This window comes from Callorhinus ursinus, unplaced genomic scaffold (assembly GCF_003265705.2).
Source record: "Callorhinus ursinus isolate GAN/ISIS: 27379988/994484 unplaced genomic scaffold, GSC_fseal_2.0 scaffold12, whole genome shotgun sequence".
NCBI classification, from domain to species: Eukaryota; Metazoa; Chordata; class Mammalia; order Carnivora; family Otariidae; genus Callorhinus; species Callorhinus ursinus.
The window spans coordinates 40,722,615-40,742,310 of NW_027397074.1; the positions used below are offsets into that span (position 1 = coordinate 40,722,615).

Genomic DNA, 19,696 nt, shown 5'->3' on the forward strand with positions numbered 1-19,696 from the left:
TAAAAAATTCTGTTGCATTTAGAATTTAATAAGGTGTGACTGGGAAGGTTTTAGTACTCCACTGGGATAATGAACTGTTATTTTTAATAACTTATTCCATCAGTAATTAATAACCGCAGGCTATTTTGAATCCTTATAGTCACTGTTGGAGGCCCATGATATCGTGGCATCAAAATGTTATGATTCACCTCCATCAAGCCCAGAAATGAATAATTCTTCTATCAATAATCAGTTATTACCAGTAGATGCCATTCGTATTCTTGGTATTCACAAAAGAGCTGGGGAGCCATTGGTGAGTAGATAAATCAGTGCTTTTTAAAATCTGAAATCTGACATATTTGTGGCTCAATCATGTCTTTTTTTCTTTTTCATAATTTGTATTATTATAAAAACTGCAATTCATGTTTATTTGTTTTATCAGTGTTTTTTTGGCTTGTATATAAATACACAACTGATGCTCTCTTAACTTAATATAGCATACAAAATTAAGCCAAAATAAAATGTTAAGCTGAAATAGAGGCCAGAAGAAGTTTGGTAATGGGCAGCAAAAATTACAGAAGATAACTACCCCATTTCTTCCTATACCCTTTGAAGAAATGAGCTCAAGTTGCTTGCTAACGATAGTATCAAAACACAAAAGAAAGTTATTAAGAATTGAAGCATGGTGGGACTCTATAAGTAGTGAAGTTTTCTGTTCCCTGCTAAAATTATTATTTCTGGGTCCTGACTGTAAGAAAAAAAGAAAAGCTTGGAACAAGGCCATCAGAATGCATAAATACTTTTTCTTCTCCTTTGAACTTTTTATCCTGTGGAATGCAATTCCCATGGAAGTCCTGTTTTTATGGGGTGGTATATGTCATCACAGTTGCCTGTGGTATAATGAGATTAAAATATTGAGACAGAGAGCAGAGGAAAAGTAGGAACAATTAACTCACCTACTTTTAGAATTATTTTCTTGTATATACATATTAATGAATATTTAAGATTTCTTCCTAATCTAAAATCAGTGATAATTCTGTTTTTTTATTTTCTTTAGGGTGTAACATTTAGGGTCGAAAATAATGATCTGGTAATTGCCCGAATCCTTCATGGAGGAATGATAGATCGACAAGGTCTGCTTCATGTGGGAGATATCATTAAAGAAGTCAATGGTCATGAGGTTGGAAACAATCCAAAGGAATTACAAGAATTACTGAAAAATATTAGTGGAAGTGTCACCCTAAAAATTTTACCAAGCTATAGAGATACTGTAACCCCTCAACAGGTTAGTAATAAAATTCTTGGTAATATTAAGAATACTTTCATTTCTTTAATCACACTGTTGGATATAACCACCACTTGCTCCTCTTGCTAAAGAAGAGAGGAAAAACCTATGATTTAAGTGTTCCGAATTTCCTTATTTTGTCATGGGTGAATTTTTGAATTTTTAAACTATTAGCACTGTCTTATTAGGAAGGAATAACAAAATGTCTTTGTGAACACTATGAACCCTAACATTACAGTAACTTACAGCTAGGTATCTGAAAAATCATAAAGCCTTTTAGTCATTAATCTAGCAAACATTTTTGGCGCCTGTTATGTTCCAGGCATTGTATTAGGCCCTGTGAGAGGATAAGAATATAGCTCCAAATACCTCTTGCTTAGTGTTCCTGTGATGAGCTGTATGGGGAATGAGGTAAGAAAGGGAGAATGGGTGTATAGATTGAGAAGAATCTTGAATACCTGGATTGTACACATTTGATCTGATTTTTATAACTAATTTTTAGGTAAAGTAGATTATTGAACAGGGTAATGTCCTAATGACAGTGATCATCTAGTTTCATCATGTTGAGTGAATTTCCAAAAGGAGAGAAGTGGTATCTGATATCCTGTAACCTGGAAGCAGAACTTTGGAGGTGTGAGGTGATTTCTGAGAGGCAACTCTAAAAGAAGGTTAACACTGTTTGGGTTCAAATACCAATGCTACCACTTAGCCTCTCTGTGCTTCATTGTCTCATATATATAGTTAGGGATAATATTTCTTTTCTCAGAAGATGTTATGAGGATTAAATGATTTAGTTCATGTAAAGCTCTCAGCAGCGCCTGGCACATAGCACTCAAAAAGTAGCTGCTGCTGTTGTCGTGATGGTGGTGATGAAGTAGTGATGGTATAATAGAATTGTAAAGAAAGAAATGTAATAAAGTAATTGCAGAAAAAGATTTGGCAATCATAGTGGGAGTGTTGGAACTGAGGAGAGGGTTTAAAGGACTAGATAATGTAGAAATAGGAAATATCAATGTTTTAGATTGATACCTTTAATTATTCAACTTCATTCCACAAATTTATTGTTTCATGAGTAAGTGAAATGGTAAGTTTTCACATAAGATACTGCCAGTGATCTTTTCAATATGAGAACTTAAAAGTCTAGTTTTTATATTTCCATACAATTCTTTGAAAAAAACATGTTGAGTACCTGTTTCACATAGTTCTTTGAAGGATAGGACAAAATGTATACATTTTTTTTAAGTTTTTATTTTAATCACCTGGTGTTCAACATGACAAGTGCCCTCCTTAATCCCCATCACCTATTTCACTCATCTCCCTACCCACCTACCCTCTGGTAACCAGTTTGTTCTCTATATTTGAGTCTGTTTCTTGGTTTCTCTCTCTGTCTTTTTTTTCCTTTTGCTTGTTTGTTTGTTTCTTAAATTCTACATATGAGTGAAATCATAAGGCATTTGTCTTACTCTGACTGACTTATTTCACTTAGGATTATACTCTCTAGCTCCATCCATGCCATTGCAAATGGCAAAATTTCATTCTTTTTTATGGCTGAATAATATTTCATTATATATATGTATATGTGTGTGTGTGTGTACCACATCTTCTTTATCCATTCATCAATTGATGGACACTTGGGCTGCTGCCATACCTTGGCTATTGTGAATAAAGCTGCTGTAAACATAGAGGTGCCTGTATCCTTTGCATTGGTGATTTTGTATTCTTTGGGTAAATATCCAGTAGTGCAATTGCTGTATCATAGGGTAGTTCTATTTTTAACTTCTTGAGGAACTTCCATACTGTTTTCCACAGTGGCTGCACCAGTTTGCATTCCCACCAACAGTGCCAAGAAGGTTCCTTTTTTTCCACAACCTCATCAACACTTGTTTCTTGTGTTTTTGATTTTAGCTATTTTGACAGGTGTAATGTGCTATTTCATTATAGTTTTGATTTGCATTTCCCTGATGATGAATGATATTGAGCATCTTTTCATGTGTGTGTTGGCCATCTGTATGTTTTCTCTGGAGAAATGTCTGTTCATTTTTTTTAATTGGATTATTTGGTTCGGGGTGGTTTTATAAGTTCTTTATGTATTTTAGATACTAACCCTTTATTGGATATGCCATTTGCAGATATCTTCTCCCATTCTGTAGGTTGCCTTTTAGTTGTGTTGATGGTTTCCTTTGCTGTGCAGAAGCTTTTTATTTTGATGGAGTCCCAATAGTTTAGTTTTGCTTTTGTTTTCCTTGCCTTAGGGGACCTATCTAGAAAAAAGTTGTTATGGCCAATGTCATGTGCTCTTTCCTAGGATTTTTATGATTTCAGGTCTCACATTTAGGTCTTTAATCCATTTTGAATTTATTTTTGTATAAGAAAGGGTGTAAGAAAGTGGTTGTTTTCCCGTAACTATTTGTTGAAGAGACTTTTTCCCATTGGATATTCTTTCCTGCTTTGTCAAAAGATTAACTGACCATATAATTGTGGATTTCTTTCTGGATTTTCTATTCTGTTCTATTTATCTATGCATCTGTTTTTGTGCCAGTACCATACCGTTTTGATTACTACACCTTTGTAATATAACATGAAGTCTGGAATTCAGATGCATCCAGCTTTGCTTTCCTTTTTCAATATTACTTTGGCTATTCGGGGTCTTTTGTGGTTCCATATAAATTTTAAGATTAATTGTTTTAGCTCTGTGAAAAATGCTGATGGTATTTTGATAGGGATTGCATTAAATGTGTAGATTGGGTAGTATAGACATTTTAACAATGTTTTTTCTTCTAATTCGTAATATGGAATGTCCTTCCATTTCTTTATATCATCCTTAATTTCTTTCATCATTGTTTTATGGTTTTCAGAATACAAGTCATTCACCTCTTTGGCTAGGTTTATTTCTAGGTATCTTATTAATTTTGGTGCATTTGTAAATGGGATTATTTTCTTAATTTCTCTTTCTGCTGCTTCATTATTGGTGTGTAGAAATACAACAGATTTCTGTAGATTGATTTTGTATCCTGTGGCTTTAATGAATTTGTTAATCAGTTCTCCCAGTTTTTTTGTTGGAGTCTTTTGGGTTTTCTTTATATAGTATCGTGTCATCTGCAAACAGTGAAAGTTTGACTTCTTCCTTGCTGATTTAATTTTTGTTGTCTGATTGCTGTGGCTAGGTCTTCCAATACTATGTTGAATAAAGGTGGTGACAGTGAACATCCTTGTTTTGTTCCTGATCTTAGGGGAAAGGCTCTCAGTTTGTCCCCACTGAAGATGATATTAGCTGTGTCTTTTCATATATGGCCTTTATTATGTCGTGGTATGTTCCTTCCAAACCTACTTTGTTGAGGAATTTTATCATGAATGGATGTTGTACTTTGTCAAATGCTTTTTCAGTGGCTGTTGAAATGATCATATGGTTCTTATCCTTTCTTATTGATGTGACATGTCATGTTGACTGATAGTGAATTTTGAACCACTCTTGCAACCCAGGAATAAATCCCACTTGGTCGTGGTGAGTGATTTTATTAATGTATTGTTGGATTTGGTTTGCTAGTATTTTGTTGAGGATATTTGCATTTATGTTCATCAGAGATCTTGGCTTGTAGTTCTCTTTTTTTTGTGGTGTCTTTATCTAATTTTGGTATCAGGGTAATGCTGGCATTATAGGGTGAATTTGGAAGTGTTCCTTCCTTTTCTCTTTTTTGGAATAGTTTGAGAAGAAAAGATATTAATTCTTCTTTCAGTGTTTGGCAGAATTTGCCTGTGAAACCCTCTGGTCTTGGACTTTTGTTTGTTGGGAGTTTTTTAATTATTGATTCAATTTTGTTACTGGTAATTGTTCAAATTTTCTATTTCTAATTTTCTATTTTTTCCTGCTTCAGTTTTGGTCGGTTATATGTTTCTAGAAATTTATCCACTTCTTCTAAGTTGTCCAATTGGTTAGCATATAATTTTTCTTAATATTCTCTTATAATTGTATTTTTGTGGGGTTTATTATTCTCTCTCATTTGTGATTTTATTTGGGTCTTTTCTCTTTTTTTCTTGATAAGTCTGGCTGGTGGTTTATCAGTTTTATTGTTTTTTTGTTTTTGTTCTTTTTGTTTTTTTGAAGAACCAGCTCCTGGTTTCATTGATCTATTGTTTTTTTTAGTTTCCATATCATTTATTTCTGCTCTAGTCCTTATTATATCCTTCCTTCTTCTGATTTTAGGTTTTGTTTGTTCTTTTCCTAGTTCCTTTAGGTGTAACGTTAGGTTGTTTGAGATTTTTCTTCTTGAGGTAGGCCTGTATTGCTGTAAACTTAGTCTTAGAAATGCTTTTGCTGCGTCCCAAAGGTTTTGTACCATTATGTTTTCATTTTCATTTGTTTCCATGTATTTTTAAATTTCTTCTTTGATTTCCTGATTGATCTATTCATTGTTTAGTATCATGTTATTTAACTTTCGTGTATTTATAGTCTTTCCAGGTTTTTTCTTATGGTTGACGTCTAGTTTTATAATAGTGTGGTCGAAAAGATGCATGGTATAACTTTGATCTTTTTTAATTTGTTGAGGCTTGTTTTGTGGTCTAATATGTGATCAGTTCTGGAGAATATTCCCTGTGCACTTGAATAGAATGTGTATTCTTCTGTTATAGGGTGGAATTTTCTGAATATATCTGTTAAATCCATCTGGTCCATTGTGTCACTCAAAGCCATTGTTTTCTTGTTGATTTTCTGTTTAGATGATCCTTCCATTGATGTAAGTGGGGTGTTAAAGTTCTCTACTATTATTGTATTATTATTACTTCCTTTATGTTTGTTATTAACTGTTTTATGTATTTGGGTGTGCCCATAGTAGGTACATAAATACTTAAAATTGTTATATCTTCTTGTTGGATTCTCTCTTTTATTATTCCATAGTGCTCTTCTTTGTCTCTTGTTATAGTTTTTGTTTTAAAATCTTTTGTCCAACGTAAGTATTGCTACTACTGCATTCTTCTGACATCCGTTTGCATGATAAATGTTTCTCTGTCCCCTCAGTTTCAATAGGCAGGTGTTTTTATGTCTAAAATGACTTTCTTGTAGGCAGCATATAGATGGGTCTTGTTTTTTTAATCCATTCTGTCACTTTATGTCTTTTGATTGGAGTGTTTAGGCCTTTTACAGGTTAAGTAATTATTGATAGATATGTATTTATTGCCATTTTATTACTTGTTTTATGGTTGTTTCTGAACATTTTCTCTGATCCTTTCTTGTCGTTCATGGTTTGCTGGTTTTCTTAGTGATATATTTGGATTTCTTTCTCTTTATTCTTTGCATATTCATTAGTGGTTTTTGATTTGTGGTTACCATTAGGTTTCTGTATAACATCTTCTGCATATAGTAGTCTATATTAAATTCATGATTGTTTATGTTTGAATCCATTCTTTACTCTTCTCCTACCCATGTTTTAGATATATGGTGTGTTAATTTACATCTTTTTATTTTGTGAGTTCCTTGACTGATTTTTCACAGAAATACTCACTTCTGTGATTATTCAAAATATTGAATATTCTTTGAATATTCAAAAACTGCTTTTTTGTTTTCTACCTTCATACTGTCATTTTTGGTCTTTCCACTCAAAGAGTTCCCTTTCATTTTTCTTGCAGGGTTGGTTTAGTGATCATGAACTTCTTTAGTTTTTATTTGTCTGGGAAAATCTCTCTCTCCTTCTATTCTAAATGATAGCCCTGCTAGATAGAGTATTCTTGGCTGCAGGTTTTTCCCATTCAGCATTTTGGATATATCATGGCACTCCTTTCTGGCGTGGAAAGTTTCTGCTGAAAAATTCACTGATAGCCTTATAGGGTTTCCTTCATATGTAACTGTCTTCTTTTGTCCTGTTGCTCTTAATATTTTTTCTTTTTCACTTTATTTTTCCATTTTAATTACAGCATGTCTTTGTGTGGATCTGCTTTGATTTTGTTGGGGGTTCTCTGTGCCTCCTAGATCTGGACATCTGTTTCCTTCCCCAGATTAGAGAAGTTTTCAGCTATTATTTCTCCTGATAAATTCTTTGCCCCCTTTCCTCTCCTTCTTCTGGGACTTCTATAATATAAATGTTATTACATTTGATGGAGTCACTGAGTTCCCTAAGTCTGTTCTCATTTTGCATAATTCTTTTTTCTCTCTTTTGTTCAGCGTACTTTCCATTACTCTGTCTTCTAGGTTATTAATTCATTCCTTTGTTTCTTCCAGCCTGCTGTTCATTCCATCAAACATATTTTTTACTTTATTTATTGAGCCTTTGATCTCTACTGTATTATTCCTGATCTCTTTCTTAATGGTTTCACTGATGTCCTCCACTCTCTTCTCAAGTCCATTGAGTATCCTTATGATCATTGCTTAAAATTCTTTATCAAGCATGTTACTTAAATCTGTTTCACTTAGATCTCCCGCTGTGGCTTTGTCTTTTTCTTTCATTTGGTACAAATTCCTCTGTCTTCTCATTTTGTCTAAGTCTCTGTGCCTGTTTCTCTGTGTTAGGAAAGTTAACTATGTCTCCTGTTCTTTGAGGGTAATGGCTTTATAAAGAAGCAGTCCTGTAGTGCCCTGCAGTGTAGTGGCCCCTGTTCCCCAGCACCAAGAAAAGAATCATGAAAGAAAAGGTATTTGAAATTAGACATTTCACATCACTAGTACCTCTCAGACCTCCTGTATTTCTCAAGTGGCACATTTCCATTTGGACTTGAATAGATTGGAAAAGTAGAACCTAAGATTTATTATTTTTTTATTATGTGTTGTGTTAATTAGGAAGATTTTTCCCCCCTGTGGTTTAAATCAGAATTCTTACTGGTTTACCAAGGCTATCATGGACTTTTAAAGGCAAGATACATTTTTATAATATTAATATGTTACATGTTAGCACTTTGGCTCAAATTCCTTTCTAGATTCTGCACCTGGTGAACTGGTCTGAATAGTGTAAGATGCAAGGATCTTTAGTCCTGTCAGGCTTAAATTTATTCCCGTCCCATGCCTACTCAAACTCTTTTATTTTAGCCTTTAGAACTGGGAGAAAAGATGTAAATGGGTTAGGAGAGGTCATCTAAGCCTGAGGCAGTTCTCAGGACTATCTATCATAAAAAAGAAAAAAGACTATAACATGAAGGCTTCCAAAGGTGAGCCAAAACATGTCTAAATTGGGTTATTTTTTAAAGTGAATAAGGAAATGATTACTAATTATGTTGGAACAATACCTGTCCTGGACAAACTATGGTCATTTTCCTAAGGGAAGCTATGGGGAGGCAAGAGCATTTAGCCTCTTCAGCTCTTTCACTAGAAGCTCCATCATGTAGTCCTCATGTGCCTATCCCTCTGGACTGCTGTGAGAGCAGAAGGGAGCCAGGAGCTCTCCCTGCCAGGTGGTGTTTCTCAGAGCATGATCAGTAGATCATTTTTATCAGAATAATTGAGGTGCTTATAAAAGTCAAAATTTTTCATGAGATCTAAGAATCTATAATTATAAATTTGAGACCAAGGTAAATTAGAAATTGTAGCTAATTCTGAGGTTCTTCAACTTACGTAAAGGTTTAATTCCCAAAGGCTGTTGATAATTCCATTTGTTCATTAAGGCCAAACTGATAGGAATTCTCTTACTCATCTTTAAGGCCACCATGATGTAGGTACCAAAAATATTTTAAGAAAAATTGCAGTTGCATATGCATGTAAAAATTCTTTTTTTTTTTTTAAGATTTTATTTATTTGACAGAGACACAGCGAGAGAGGGAACACAAACGGGGGGAGTGGGAGAGGGAGAAGCAGGCTTCCCGCCGAGCAGGGACCCCGAAGCGGGGCTCGATCCCAGGATCCTGGGATCATGACCTGGGCCGAAGGCAGATGCTTAACGACTGAGCCACCCAGGCGCCCCTGCATGTAAAAATTCTTAACAAAATAATAGCAAATGAAATTTAATGATACACAAAAAAGATAAGAGGACATGTTCAAATTGGATTTATCCCATGGATGCTAGGATGATTTCATATTGGAAATCAGTGTGAAACCAAGCACATTAACAGATTTAAGAGAAAAACTTCAATAAAGAATTTGACAAAATTCAATACATAGTCATGATTTAAAAAAAAAAATGACTAGTAAATTGAGAACAGAAGGGAAGCTCCTTACTCTTATTTTTATAAAAAACACTAAAGAAAACATTATTCTGAATAGTTGAATATTAGAATCATTCTCTTTAACATCAGGAACTAGACCCTCAGGTAGTCTGCCTAAGACTCTAGTACAACCCTACTCCCCCAGGAAGCCTCATTTCCATTCCAACAACATCAAAGAACCTACCATAAACGAAGAGAAACTTGCCAAACTTCAGACATAATTGTGCATTGGTTAAAAAAAAAAAAAAGCCTTGAGATGGTATATAGAGTAACAGATGATACAAGAAATATCTGTTACAATAAGTGATAAAAATTTTCAGTTCTCCTTAAAGAAACTAAGAATAAGCAGTATCTCTGATATTAAAGAAGTTAAGTGTATTTGCAAACTAGGGAATGGTTATCTACTTACTTTAACAACCCTAATGCTCAGACGTCTCTGGTAGCAAACACTTTTACCATTACCAGCCATGCTGAGACACAACCCTTGACAAAAATGCCACCTGGCTTAGACCAACTTGGTATTGAGAAGCTTAAGGACACTGGCAGAAGCTGAATGGAAAAGCACCACTTGCTATTGGGGAGAAGGGTGATCTTGTTCAGAGTTTTGATGGGGCTTTCAATAATTAGGCAAATAATTGACTAGAATTATTTTTAAAATAATAAAACTTCAATAATTTTGACTGCTTAAAAAATTTTGTTTAGGGCAAATGGATACAGAATGATGAAATACAGAAACGTATAATATTGTAAATTCTGAGGCCCTTGGACACTGCTGTTTTTTAATTATTGCATATACACAATTATTTGTTTGTAGTTAATTAAACCAAAGAAGCCACAATACAAAGTTTAAAAGAAGGATTGATAAAGTCTTTGCCTAGTTACAAAAAGTAAGAACTAGAGAAGGATGTTCACTTACACCACTTCAATTTAATATTTTACTGAAAGTTTCATAAGCCCAAAAAGACAAATTATAGAAGCAAAAAGTTCAGAAAGAAAATAAAATTTACTATTTTCAAATGATATTTTTTTGCATAGAACGTCCCCAAGACTATAAATTAATAGAAATGAGTTTAGCAAGATATTTGAAAATAAGATTAATATACAGAAGTCAGTTGCATTTCTGTATGTCATCAACAAACATCAAAGTATGTAACTAAGACAAACATCATTTACAGTAGAGTCAGAGAATGTCACATTTATGTCTAGAAATAAATCTATCAAAAATATTCGAGGCCTCTACACACACAAACACACATTATGATGAAGATCTAAATAAACAGATATGTTCATGGACAAGAAGACAATATTTTGAAGGTGTCAGTTTTCTTCAAATTGACTTTTATATTCAACAAAATTCTAATAAGATTTTTCATAGTATTTGATAGGATGAATAGCCCATACACTTCTGAGGCAGAAAAGCAGGAATGGGGCATTACTAATATATAGGATTTAAGATACCATCATGGTATTGGCATAAGAGCAGATAGAATGATTGATAGAATAGAGAGTTCAGAAAGAGAGCTAACACATGTACTATTTTGTTAAGATGATATATCTTTCAGTGAGAAGAGAAACTATTCAATGAATGAAACTGGTTATTAATAGGGATAACATATGAAGTTGTGTTCCTGTTTCACTTTACGTACACAAATCAAGTAAAAGGAGACAGTGAACATATGAAGAGATATTAAAAATCACAGTGTAGAATACCATTTTATAACAATCAGTTGGCAAAAAGCGTACATGTGACTCTACAGTATCACTTCTACACTGCTGGTGGCAGTGTAAATTGGCATAACCACAGGGGGCAGGGGCGGGGAGTTTAGCATTATCAGAGTTGAGTGTTCATGTATACCGAAACACAGTAATATCCTAGAGCAGTTCATATGTATGTACAGCTGGAAACATGTTCATGTTAAGAAGTATATAAATTCCAAAAGATTATATGCTATGGTGTGATATAATTTTTTATGTTTAACTAAATGCATACTTTTAAAGAATGCATATATTTGCACAATAAAACTATATGAAAGGAAAGCAAAGAGTTAACACACGATTCAGGGTAAGGGTTACCTTAGCTGGGGAAGCCAGGGTGATGAAATGGAATGGAGTGAGAGCAGGAGGACCCCTTAAGGTTCTAGCCTCTGTTTTGGGTACAAGTGTATGGCTGTTTATCACAGTTTTAAAAGGAATAAAATAAAAATAGGCTTTGCATGAACCAGTGATTTAGTGTGATATAAATTAAGAATAATTATTAGTAGTATAATTCTGAACAGTCCAGTTTAATAGATTTTTTAAATAATTTTTTTGACAGAAGCTTAAATTTGTGGCCCACAGATGGATATTTACCAAATAGGAGTGTGAATTGCCCCTCAGAACTTTTTTTAAATAAACATATATTCTAGCCTCCCTGCTGATTGAAAATGTGTGTGTGGCTGCATTTAATTGAGTAGGCTGAGTTCATGTACTTTGAAAATCTTTAGAAAAATAACATCCTTCCTTAATCATCTCTGCTATTGTCATAGTGAACTTCATAGCAACTATCACTGCATTCGCCACCTTGTCACTTGTTCTAATTGCAAATTCAAATGGACCTGAAAATACGTGTTGACACTGAGGGTGTGTAAGGAACTCTTACACTATGTTCAGACGATGTATTCCCAAATTTCCAACCACCTTTTGATTTAACATAAGGGTCATGGTAGAGCTATTTCTACAGCCATTTCATCTATTTAATTTCTTTTCTCTTACTAATTATTATCCTTTGTATAGGCCCAGCATAGTCCTGTGTAATATTTTATTTTTTCAGTACTTCTGAAATTTTTATATTTACTTCTAAAATATATCTTTGAGATAAAGCTTATATAAATAGCATATATTTAAAGTATACAATTTGATAAATGTAGATATACGTACTTGTGAAACCATCAACATAATCAAGACAATATATATATATAGCACCTCCAGAAGTTTCTTTGTATCCATTGATAATCCTTTCCTCCTTTTCCCTCCCCCACTGCATTCCAGGCAAGCACTGCTCTGCTTTCTGTCACTATAGTTTAGTTTACATTTTCCTTATTTTTATATAAATGGAAGCATGCAACATGAATCATCTTTGCTGTTTATTTTTTTAATCTTCCTTCAGCATAATTCTTTTGGGATTCATCCATCTTTTTATGTGTGTCAGTAGTTGATTCCTTTCTCTTGAGTAATATTCCGTTGCTTGGCTATACCATAGTTTGTTTATCCATTAACAAAACTGGATAAAAACAACAATATGAACATTTTTGTTGTTTCCACTTTGAGGCTATTATAAATAAAGATGCTGTGGACATTTACATGTAAGTCCCTTGGGTGAATATCTAGGAATTGAAGGATTGGGTCATAGTAGGTATATGTTGAACTTTCAGAGAAGTGGCCGAACTATTTTCAGAAGTGGTTGTACCAGTATACATTCCCCCCAGCATTTTATGAGAGTTTCAGCTACTGTACATATTCCAACATTTGGTATGGTCAGTCCTTATAATTTTAGACACCCATATAAATGTGTACTGATAACTCAATATGATTTTAATTTTTATTTTCCTGATGACTAAATATTGAGCATCTTTTCATGTTTTTATTTTTTTTTATGTCTGTTTTGGTGATTGTCTTCAAATCTTACCTATTTTTTATTGAGATTTTTTATTTAGTTTTGAAAGTTCTTTATTTTGAATACAAATCAGAATTATGATTTATAAGGATTTTCTCACAGTGAAAAGGCTTGTCTTTTCATTCTGTTAACAGTGTAATACAAAGAGCAGAAGTTCTTAATTTTGATGAAGTCCGACTTTTCCATGTTTTTCTTTTACAGATCATGCTTGTATTGTTCTGTGTAAAATATTTTTGTATAATCTAACGTCATAAAGATTTTCTTCGATTTCTTTTTCCTAAAAGTTGTACAGTTTTATGCTTTACACCTAGCTCTAGGATCCGTTTAGTGTATGAGTTTCTGTATAGGTTTAAGATACGGATGAATGGGGGGGGTTGCATTCTTTCATCAAATTTGGAAACATTTTGACTATTACCTCTTCAGATTATTTTTCTTTTCCCATTTCTTCTGTCCTTTGGTGACATCATTTCCACATATATTAGGCTCCTTGAAGTTGTCCCATTACTCTGTGATACTCTTCATTTATTTCAATCTTGTTACTTCCCTGTTTTTTATCTTAGTTTCTATTGCTGTATCTTCAAGTTTATTTTCTTCAGTGTCTAATCTGTTAGTCACTTCTTCTTCCATCTTAGATATTTTGGTTTTCATCTCTAGAAATATAAATTGAGTCTTTTTTTTTTTTAAAGATTTTATTTATTTATTAGAGAGAGAGAGAGAAACAGCATGAGAGGGGAGAAGGTCAGAGGGAGAAGCAGGCTTCCCGCTGAGCCGGGAGCCCGATGTGGGACTCGATCCCAGGACTCCGGGATCATGACCTGAGCCGAAGGCAGTCGCTTAACCAACTGAGCCACCCAGGAGTCTTTTTTTTTTTTTTTTTTATATCTGCCATGTTTCTACCTAATATGCCTAGGCCTTCCTCTAGCTTCTTGAACCTAAGAATACAATATGTAAAGTTAAAGTAACTATTTTAATGTCCTCCTCTACTAATTTGATCATGTTTATCATTTCTGAATCACTCGTAATTGATTTTTCTCCACATTTTAAATTATATTTTCCTGCTTATTTGCATGCCTGGTTATTTTTGATTGGTTGTTGTTAGACATTATGAATTTTACCTTGTGGAATGCTTGATATTTTTGTATTCTTGGAAAATTCTTAAACTTTGTTCTAGGCTACTGAAGTTACTTGGGGCAGTTTGATCATTTCAGATCTTGCTTTTTAAGCTTTGTTAGGTACAATCAGAGCGGGATTAAGCTTGGGGCATAATCCTTCCAACTACTCAGTGCCTCATGAATTATGAGATTTTTCCACTCACCTTGTTGAGAAAAGAAATTATTCCTGACCCCGTATGACCTGCTGATACTGCTGCTTATCATGCTGGTTCTTTACCTGACTTAGTTTCCTCATACCCATGCACTGATCAGTAGTCTCCTGAAAACTAGAGGGAGTGTTCTGCAACTCTTGAGTGTGCAGCCCTTTCCTCACTGATTACTCTGTTCTGTACGCTGCAGCCACCTTGATCTCCCTGGTTGCCCAGCTCATCTCCTCAACTTGGAGACCACACAGGCTCTACTGAGATTCTTCCTTCCTTAGTTGCAACCTGGGAACTTTCTCAGTGCAGTTATCAGGGGCAACTGAATAGTTTATCTTGTTTGTTTCCATTTTTTAGGGATCACTGACTTCATTACCTGATGTTTAAAAAAACGTTTTGTCAAATTTTGTCCAATATTTTAGTTGTTTCAAGTTGGAAAGTTCTTTATTGGTTCATCTTAGTCAGAAGCATGAGTCATTTTATCTTATATTTATTACCATGAGAATTTAATTTTTAAATAGGTGAATCATTCCCATGGTTCAAAATTCAAGAGATATAAATAGGTATTCAATTGAAATTTCTTTCATAATCCACTACAAACCTAGTGCTCACTCCCTATAAGAAACCATTCTGTTAATTTATCTTTCTAGAGTTTCTTTATTCATATGCAAGTAACTAAAAATTATATATTATTATTCCTGTTCCACCTCCTTTTCAGTGAAAAGCTTACATAGCATATACAGTACTTGGTTTTTTTCACTTAAATGTGTATCTTTAGGATCTTTCCTTATTGGTACATAGACTGCCTCTTGACACATATCACCACCTCCCCACCCTTTTTAATAGCTGCATAGTATTATATTATATAGACTTATCATTTATTTAACCAGTTCCCTATTATTAAACTATTAGGTTGCTTCCAATCTTTTGCTACTAGGACTAATTTAGTAGTTAATAGTCTTGTACATAAATCATTTTGCATATGTCTGAGCAACATTGCTGTTTAATACGTTCCCAGAGGTAGATTAGTAGGTGAGAAGATTTTTGCATTTGTAATTTTGATAGCTATTGTCAAATTTTTCTCGCAAGGGATTGAACCAGATCCTCCACTAGCCTGTTAGGAAAATGCCTCTTGGCTCATAGTCCCGTCTATAGAATGTTATCAGATATTTGGATTTCTCCTAATGCAGCAGGAAGAAAATATTGTTATGATATAGTTTTAATTCGTATTTCTATTCTTAGTGATGTTGAATATCTCTTGTGTTTAAAAGCCATTTGTACTTCCCATTCTCTGTTCCATCTACTTTAGATTGTCGGTCAGTTTTTTCTTTTAGTGATAAGAATAGGAGATTGAAATACTTTAGTAGGTTGTGTTTAATAACTTCTTAATACTGAATGAACCATTAACATCCGTAGTCTATTAGTAAAACACTTTACAATATACTTAGTAAAATAAAATATAATTATACTTAATCTGGTGAAATGTCTAATGACTTTAAGGTCATTACAAAATCTTTAGATCAAAGGTTGGATTAATTGATTTTTCAGACAGAATTTTAAAAGTCAGAGTAAAACCAGGCTAATCTGAATTTTTGAGCATGAGAGTAATGTTCAAAAATTAGCTTAATAAATGAAATAATAAGCATTGTTCCCTCTAGAAATATTTTACATTGAGAGATGTGTTTTGTTTCACAAATAATGACATTTCCAGAACAATTTGATGGGAATAGGGGAATAATTTTTTGAAATTTAGACTGTCTCAGAAAATCTCAACTTATGGATACAAAAATGTATGTTGTCCCACAGATAAGAATGATAAACACGTTCCTGGTTAGATGACAGGATGCTTTTACTATTCATTTGGTGCAGCTTTCTTGAGAAGTAAGGAGTATCCAAGTATTTTTTTTAAACTTTGCATACCCATCCTTTTTCTCTGCCTCATCTCAAACACCTCTACCTTTTTGCTTCTATCATTTATAATTTTCAGTTGTTATACCCTATGGACAATTAATGAGGGGAGAGTAGTTACTTTACCAAATGAGTGAAGTAATAAAATGGGCCAGTAGTTTGTTTATATTTTGTTAATTTATTATCAGTTTAAAAGTCTGGCTTTATTTATGCAATGAAAAATATATTTTTAGAGTTGCATCAGTATGGAGAGGCATCCAGCACACGTCTGTCAGGTATGATGTCATTCCAGGACATTCTCTGGTATTCCGTTTTTCTGTCTTATCAGCCAACTAAAGTTACCTTGAATAAATAATAATTTGGGTTTTCTTTTTCCATTGCCAAAACATTGAGCTGCATGCCATTTTCAAGTTAGCCAGTTGTCACATTTTAGCAATCTTAATATTGTTTGTATGCTTGCTTTTTAGATATTTCTAAAATTGCATATCAAAAAAAATTTGGCTTACTGATTTTTTAAATAATAGCCTTTCCAAAGTTATTGATAACATCCCAGATGCTTTCTACCAAAATCATCTAATTGTAAATAACTAAAATTTTGTCACATGTTCCCAAACTTAGTTTTTTTAAATTATTTTAATATGCATCCATCACATTACATTTTACCACACTAATGATATTATGTATCTGCTTGTGTTACTTGAATATCTTCTTTGGTTACATTTATAGAAGTATGATAACAAGTATGATAACAATGTTATTTTGACTAATTTTGTGCTTTTCTGCTTGTTAAAGTTTACTTGCTGATTAATGCCAAGTCAATTCTTCAGTAGATAAAATTTGAGTTTTTATAAATATGCATGAAAAAACTTTTAAGACAGTAATCTGAACTTGCCTTCAAAAACTGAAAATGCTTAATGTATTAGGATTTACATTAAAGTGAATAAGGAAAATATTCCAGTTATTGGAGATAACTAATAGTGGTAACTGGAATACTTTTATTAATAAAACATATTTAAAAGAAATTTGTGTAGTCCGGTGAATTTAAATTGAAAAATAGTTTCAGGGCCTTTTCAGTGTTTTTCTTACAGTTAATTTAATGTTAATTATTTAAGTCAGAGCAAGATGATTTCAGAAAAGTGTTTTCCACACAAGTTTTGGTCGGTGTAAATCTGTGTGATCATAAAAAATATATTACCAGTGATGAAAATTGGGTTTTTAAATTTTTTTTTTTTTACTAAATATATTTCAGATCTGACTTGAACATGAACTTTCATTGTTTAATTTTGGTTTCTGGGCTCTTTCAAAAAGTACCCCCTCAAAAAAGTCCTATTATATCTGAAATATATGTCTTCAATCAGCTGGGTATTAATCAGAAAGTGGCATTTAATTGAATAAAAATTATGCAGCATTAGTTAGAAAATCATGTGAAAAGATGGGGGAAAGTATAAGAATGATGGAGTAAAATGATTGTTAAACTGTTGGTTTAAGATTAGACATTAAAATAGAAACAAAATTTTAATTGTACTAATATTTACTTTTCTGATGCCAAATTATTAATGTGTAATAATTGATTTTTATTTGAGTGGGACAATGTCCTTAGTTGAAGTACTAAATAAATTGTCAATTATAATTAAATCACAGTGATTTGAAAAAGATTTCAAAAATCTAGTGACAAATGATACATCTATACTACTTTAAATTGTGCTATGTGTTTTAGGTGTTTGTGAAATGTCATTTTGATTATAATCCATACAATGATAACCTGATACCCTGCAAAGAAGCAGGATTGAAGTTTTCAAAAGGAGAAATTCTTCAAATTGTGAACAGAGAAGATCCAAACTGGTGGCAGGTTAGTATGCTTCTCATAATTTCCTCAACTCCTTTTTTATTTTCAATCTTAGATCTGGCCAATATCTGAATATTCAGGAAGAAGGTATTAACATTTGTTCCGATGATTTTTCGTGCATGAACAGCTCCTGCTTCATGGCTGCTAATTTTGTGGACAGGAGATCAAATTGAGAGGGAATTTGTGAGTAGCTGTTAATAAATGCAGAATTAACTAGCCTGTGGAGGTATTCCATTGGTTTAGGGATTAGAACAGTTGGTTCTTCCACATGAGTGACTGTAGTGCAATATGGTGTTGGGCAAGAACAACTCACTTGGGGTCATCCCTTCTCAGTGTTTGCTGTTGTTTAACTAGAGTCTTTTACTGTGTGTGTAGTAGTGTCTTTCTCTCTTGACTCCTCTCCCTCTATGTACATTGATGGCAAATAAAACATAATTTCATAAGCTCTTCAATCTGTTTACCTACCTCCCCTCAGTTACTGAGAAATGAAGGTTTGCTTTATGATTAGTGTAGTTGTTCTTGGATTGAAATCTGCATATATGGAAAGGGATGTGTGTTATCATCGTATTTTCCCCCACTTCATTTTCTAAAGATCTCTGCAATTGTGTTCTTTTTCCTTTCCCCTAATACAGCCTTCAGAATTAAGTCTGATTTTGTAATTGTTTACACTGTCTAATACCCACAGTATTCAGAACTGGAGAAACTGACAAATGGGAAAGTCTAAAATCTAAAGTCTAAAGTCTAAAATCCCTTAAACCATCAGAAGAGTCTCATTAAAAAGCAAGGTGTATGGTGGGGGGTGGGAGGGATTGGGGTGGCTGGGTGATAGACATTGGGGAGGGTATGTGCTATGGTGAGCATTGTGAATTGTGCAAGATTGTTCAACCACAGATCTGTACCTCTGAAACAAATAATACAATATATGTTAAAAAAAAAAAAAAAAAGGAGGGGAGGAGTGAAGGGGGGTAAATTGGAGGGGGAGATGAACCATGAGAGACAATGGACTCTGAGAAACAAACAGGGTTCTAGAGGGGAAGGGGGTGGGGGGGATGGGTTAGCCTGGTGATGGGTATTAAAGAGGGCACATTCTGCGTGGAGCACTGGGTGTCATGCACAAACAATGAATCATGGAACACTACATCAAAAACTAAAGATGTAATGTATGGTGATTAACATATAACATATAACAATAAAAATTTTTTTAAAAAGTGTATGAGGAAAGGACCCAGGACCTAGCACTAAACTCTAAATTAAATGGAGATATTAGTAACTCACATTAGCTCTCTTAAGTTATGTTGGCTTCTAAGGGGGAATGAGTAACAAGGATAAGAACAGTCCTAATGGATCCTTAAATTTAAATTAAGACATTATTATGTACAAGTGCGTTATGCAATGAGAGAACTAAAACATAGGTGAATTAAAAAGAATCCATGATCTCCAGATGTTTCCACTGAATTTCCTAGAACTCTCATCAAAAAACTCTTTCTGTAGCTGTTTCCTTCATTGAACTTTTCCAGGAAATTTTTTTTTTTTTTTTACCCCTTTCTGTGAATGTCATCTGCTCAACCTGTCACCATTATTTCAGTCTCCTCCTGC

General features: G+C 33.6%; 1 protein-coding gene across 8 annotated transcripts in view; it reads left to right on the plus strand.

Moving 5' to 3' along the window:
- The window catches only part of PALS2 (protein associated with LIN7 2, MAGUK p55 family member), a 135,645-nt gene that overhangs the window by 75,008 nt on the left and 40,941 nt on the right, over positions 1-19,696 (plus strand). For 7 of the 8 annotated variants that reach the window (XM_073898976.1, XM_073898975.1, XM_073898979.1 and 4 more), the window contains 4 exons: positions 140-292; positions 1,037-1,264; positions 16,488-16,529; positions 17,972-18,103. In XM_073898976.1, coding sequence (XP_073755077.1) covers positions 140-292; positions 1,037-1,264; positions 16,488-16,529; positions 17,972-18,103 — 555 coding nt within the window. The remainder of the gene's footprint in view (positions 1-139; positions 293-1,036; positions 1,265-16,487; positions 16,530-17,971; positions 18,104-19,696) is intronic. The other variant, XM_025873034.2, reaches the window with a different exon arrangement.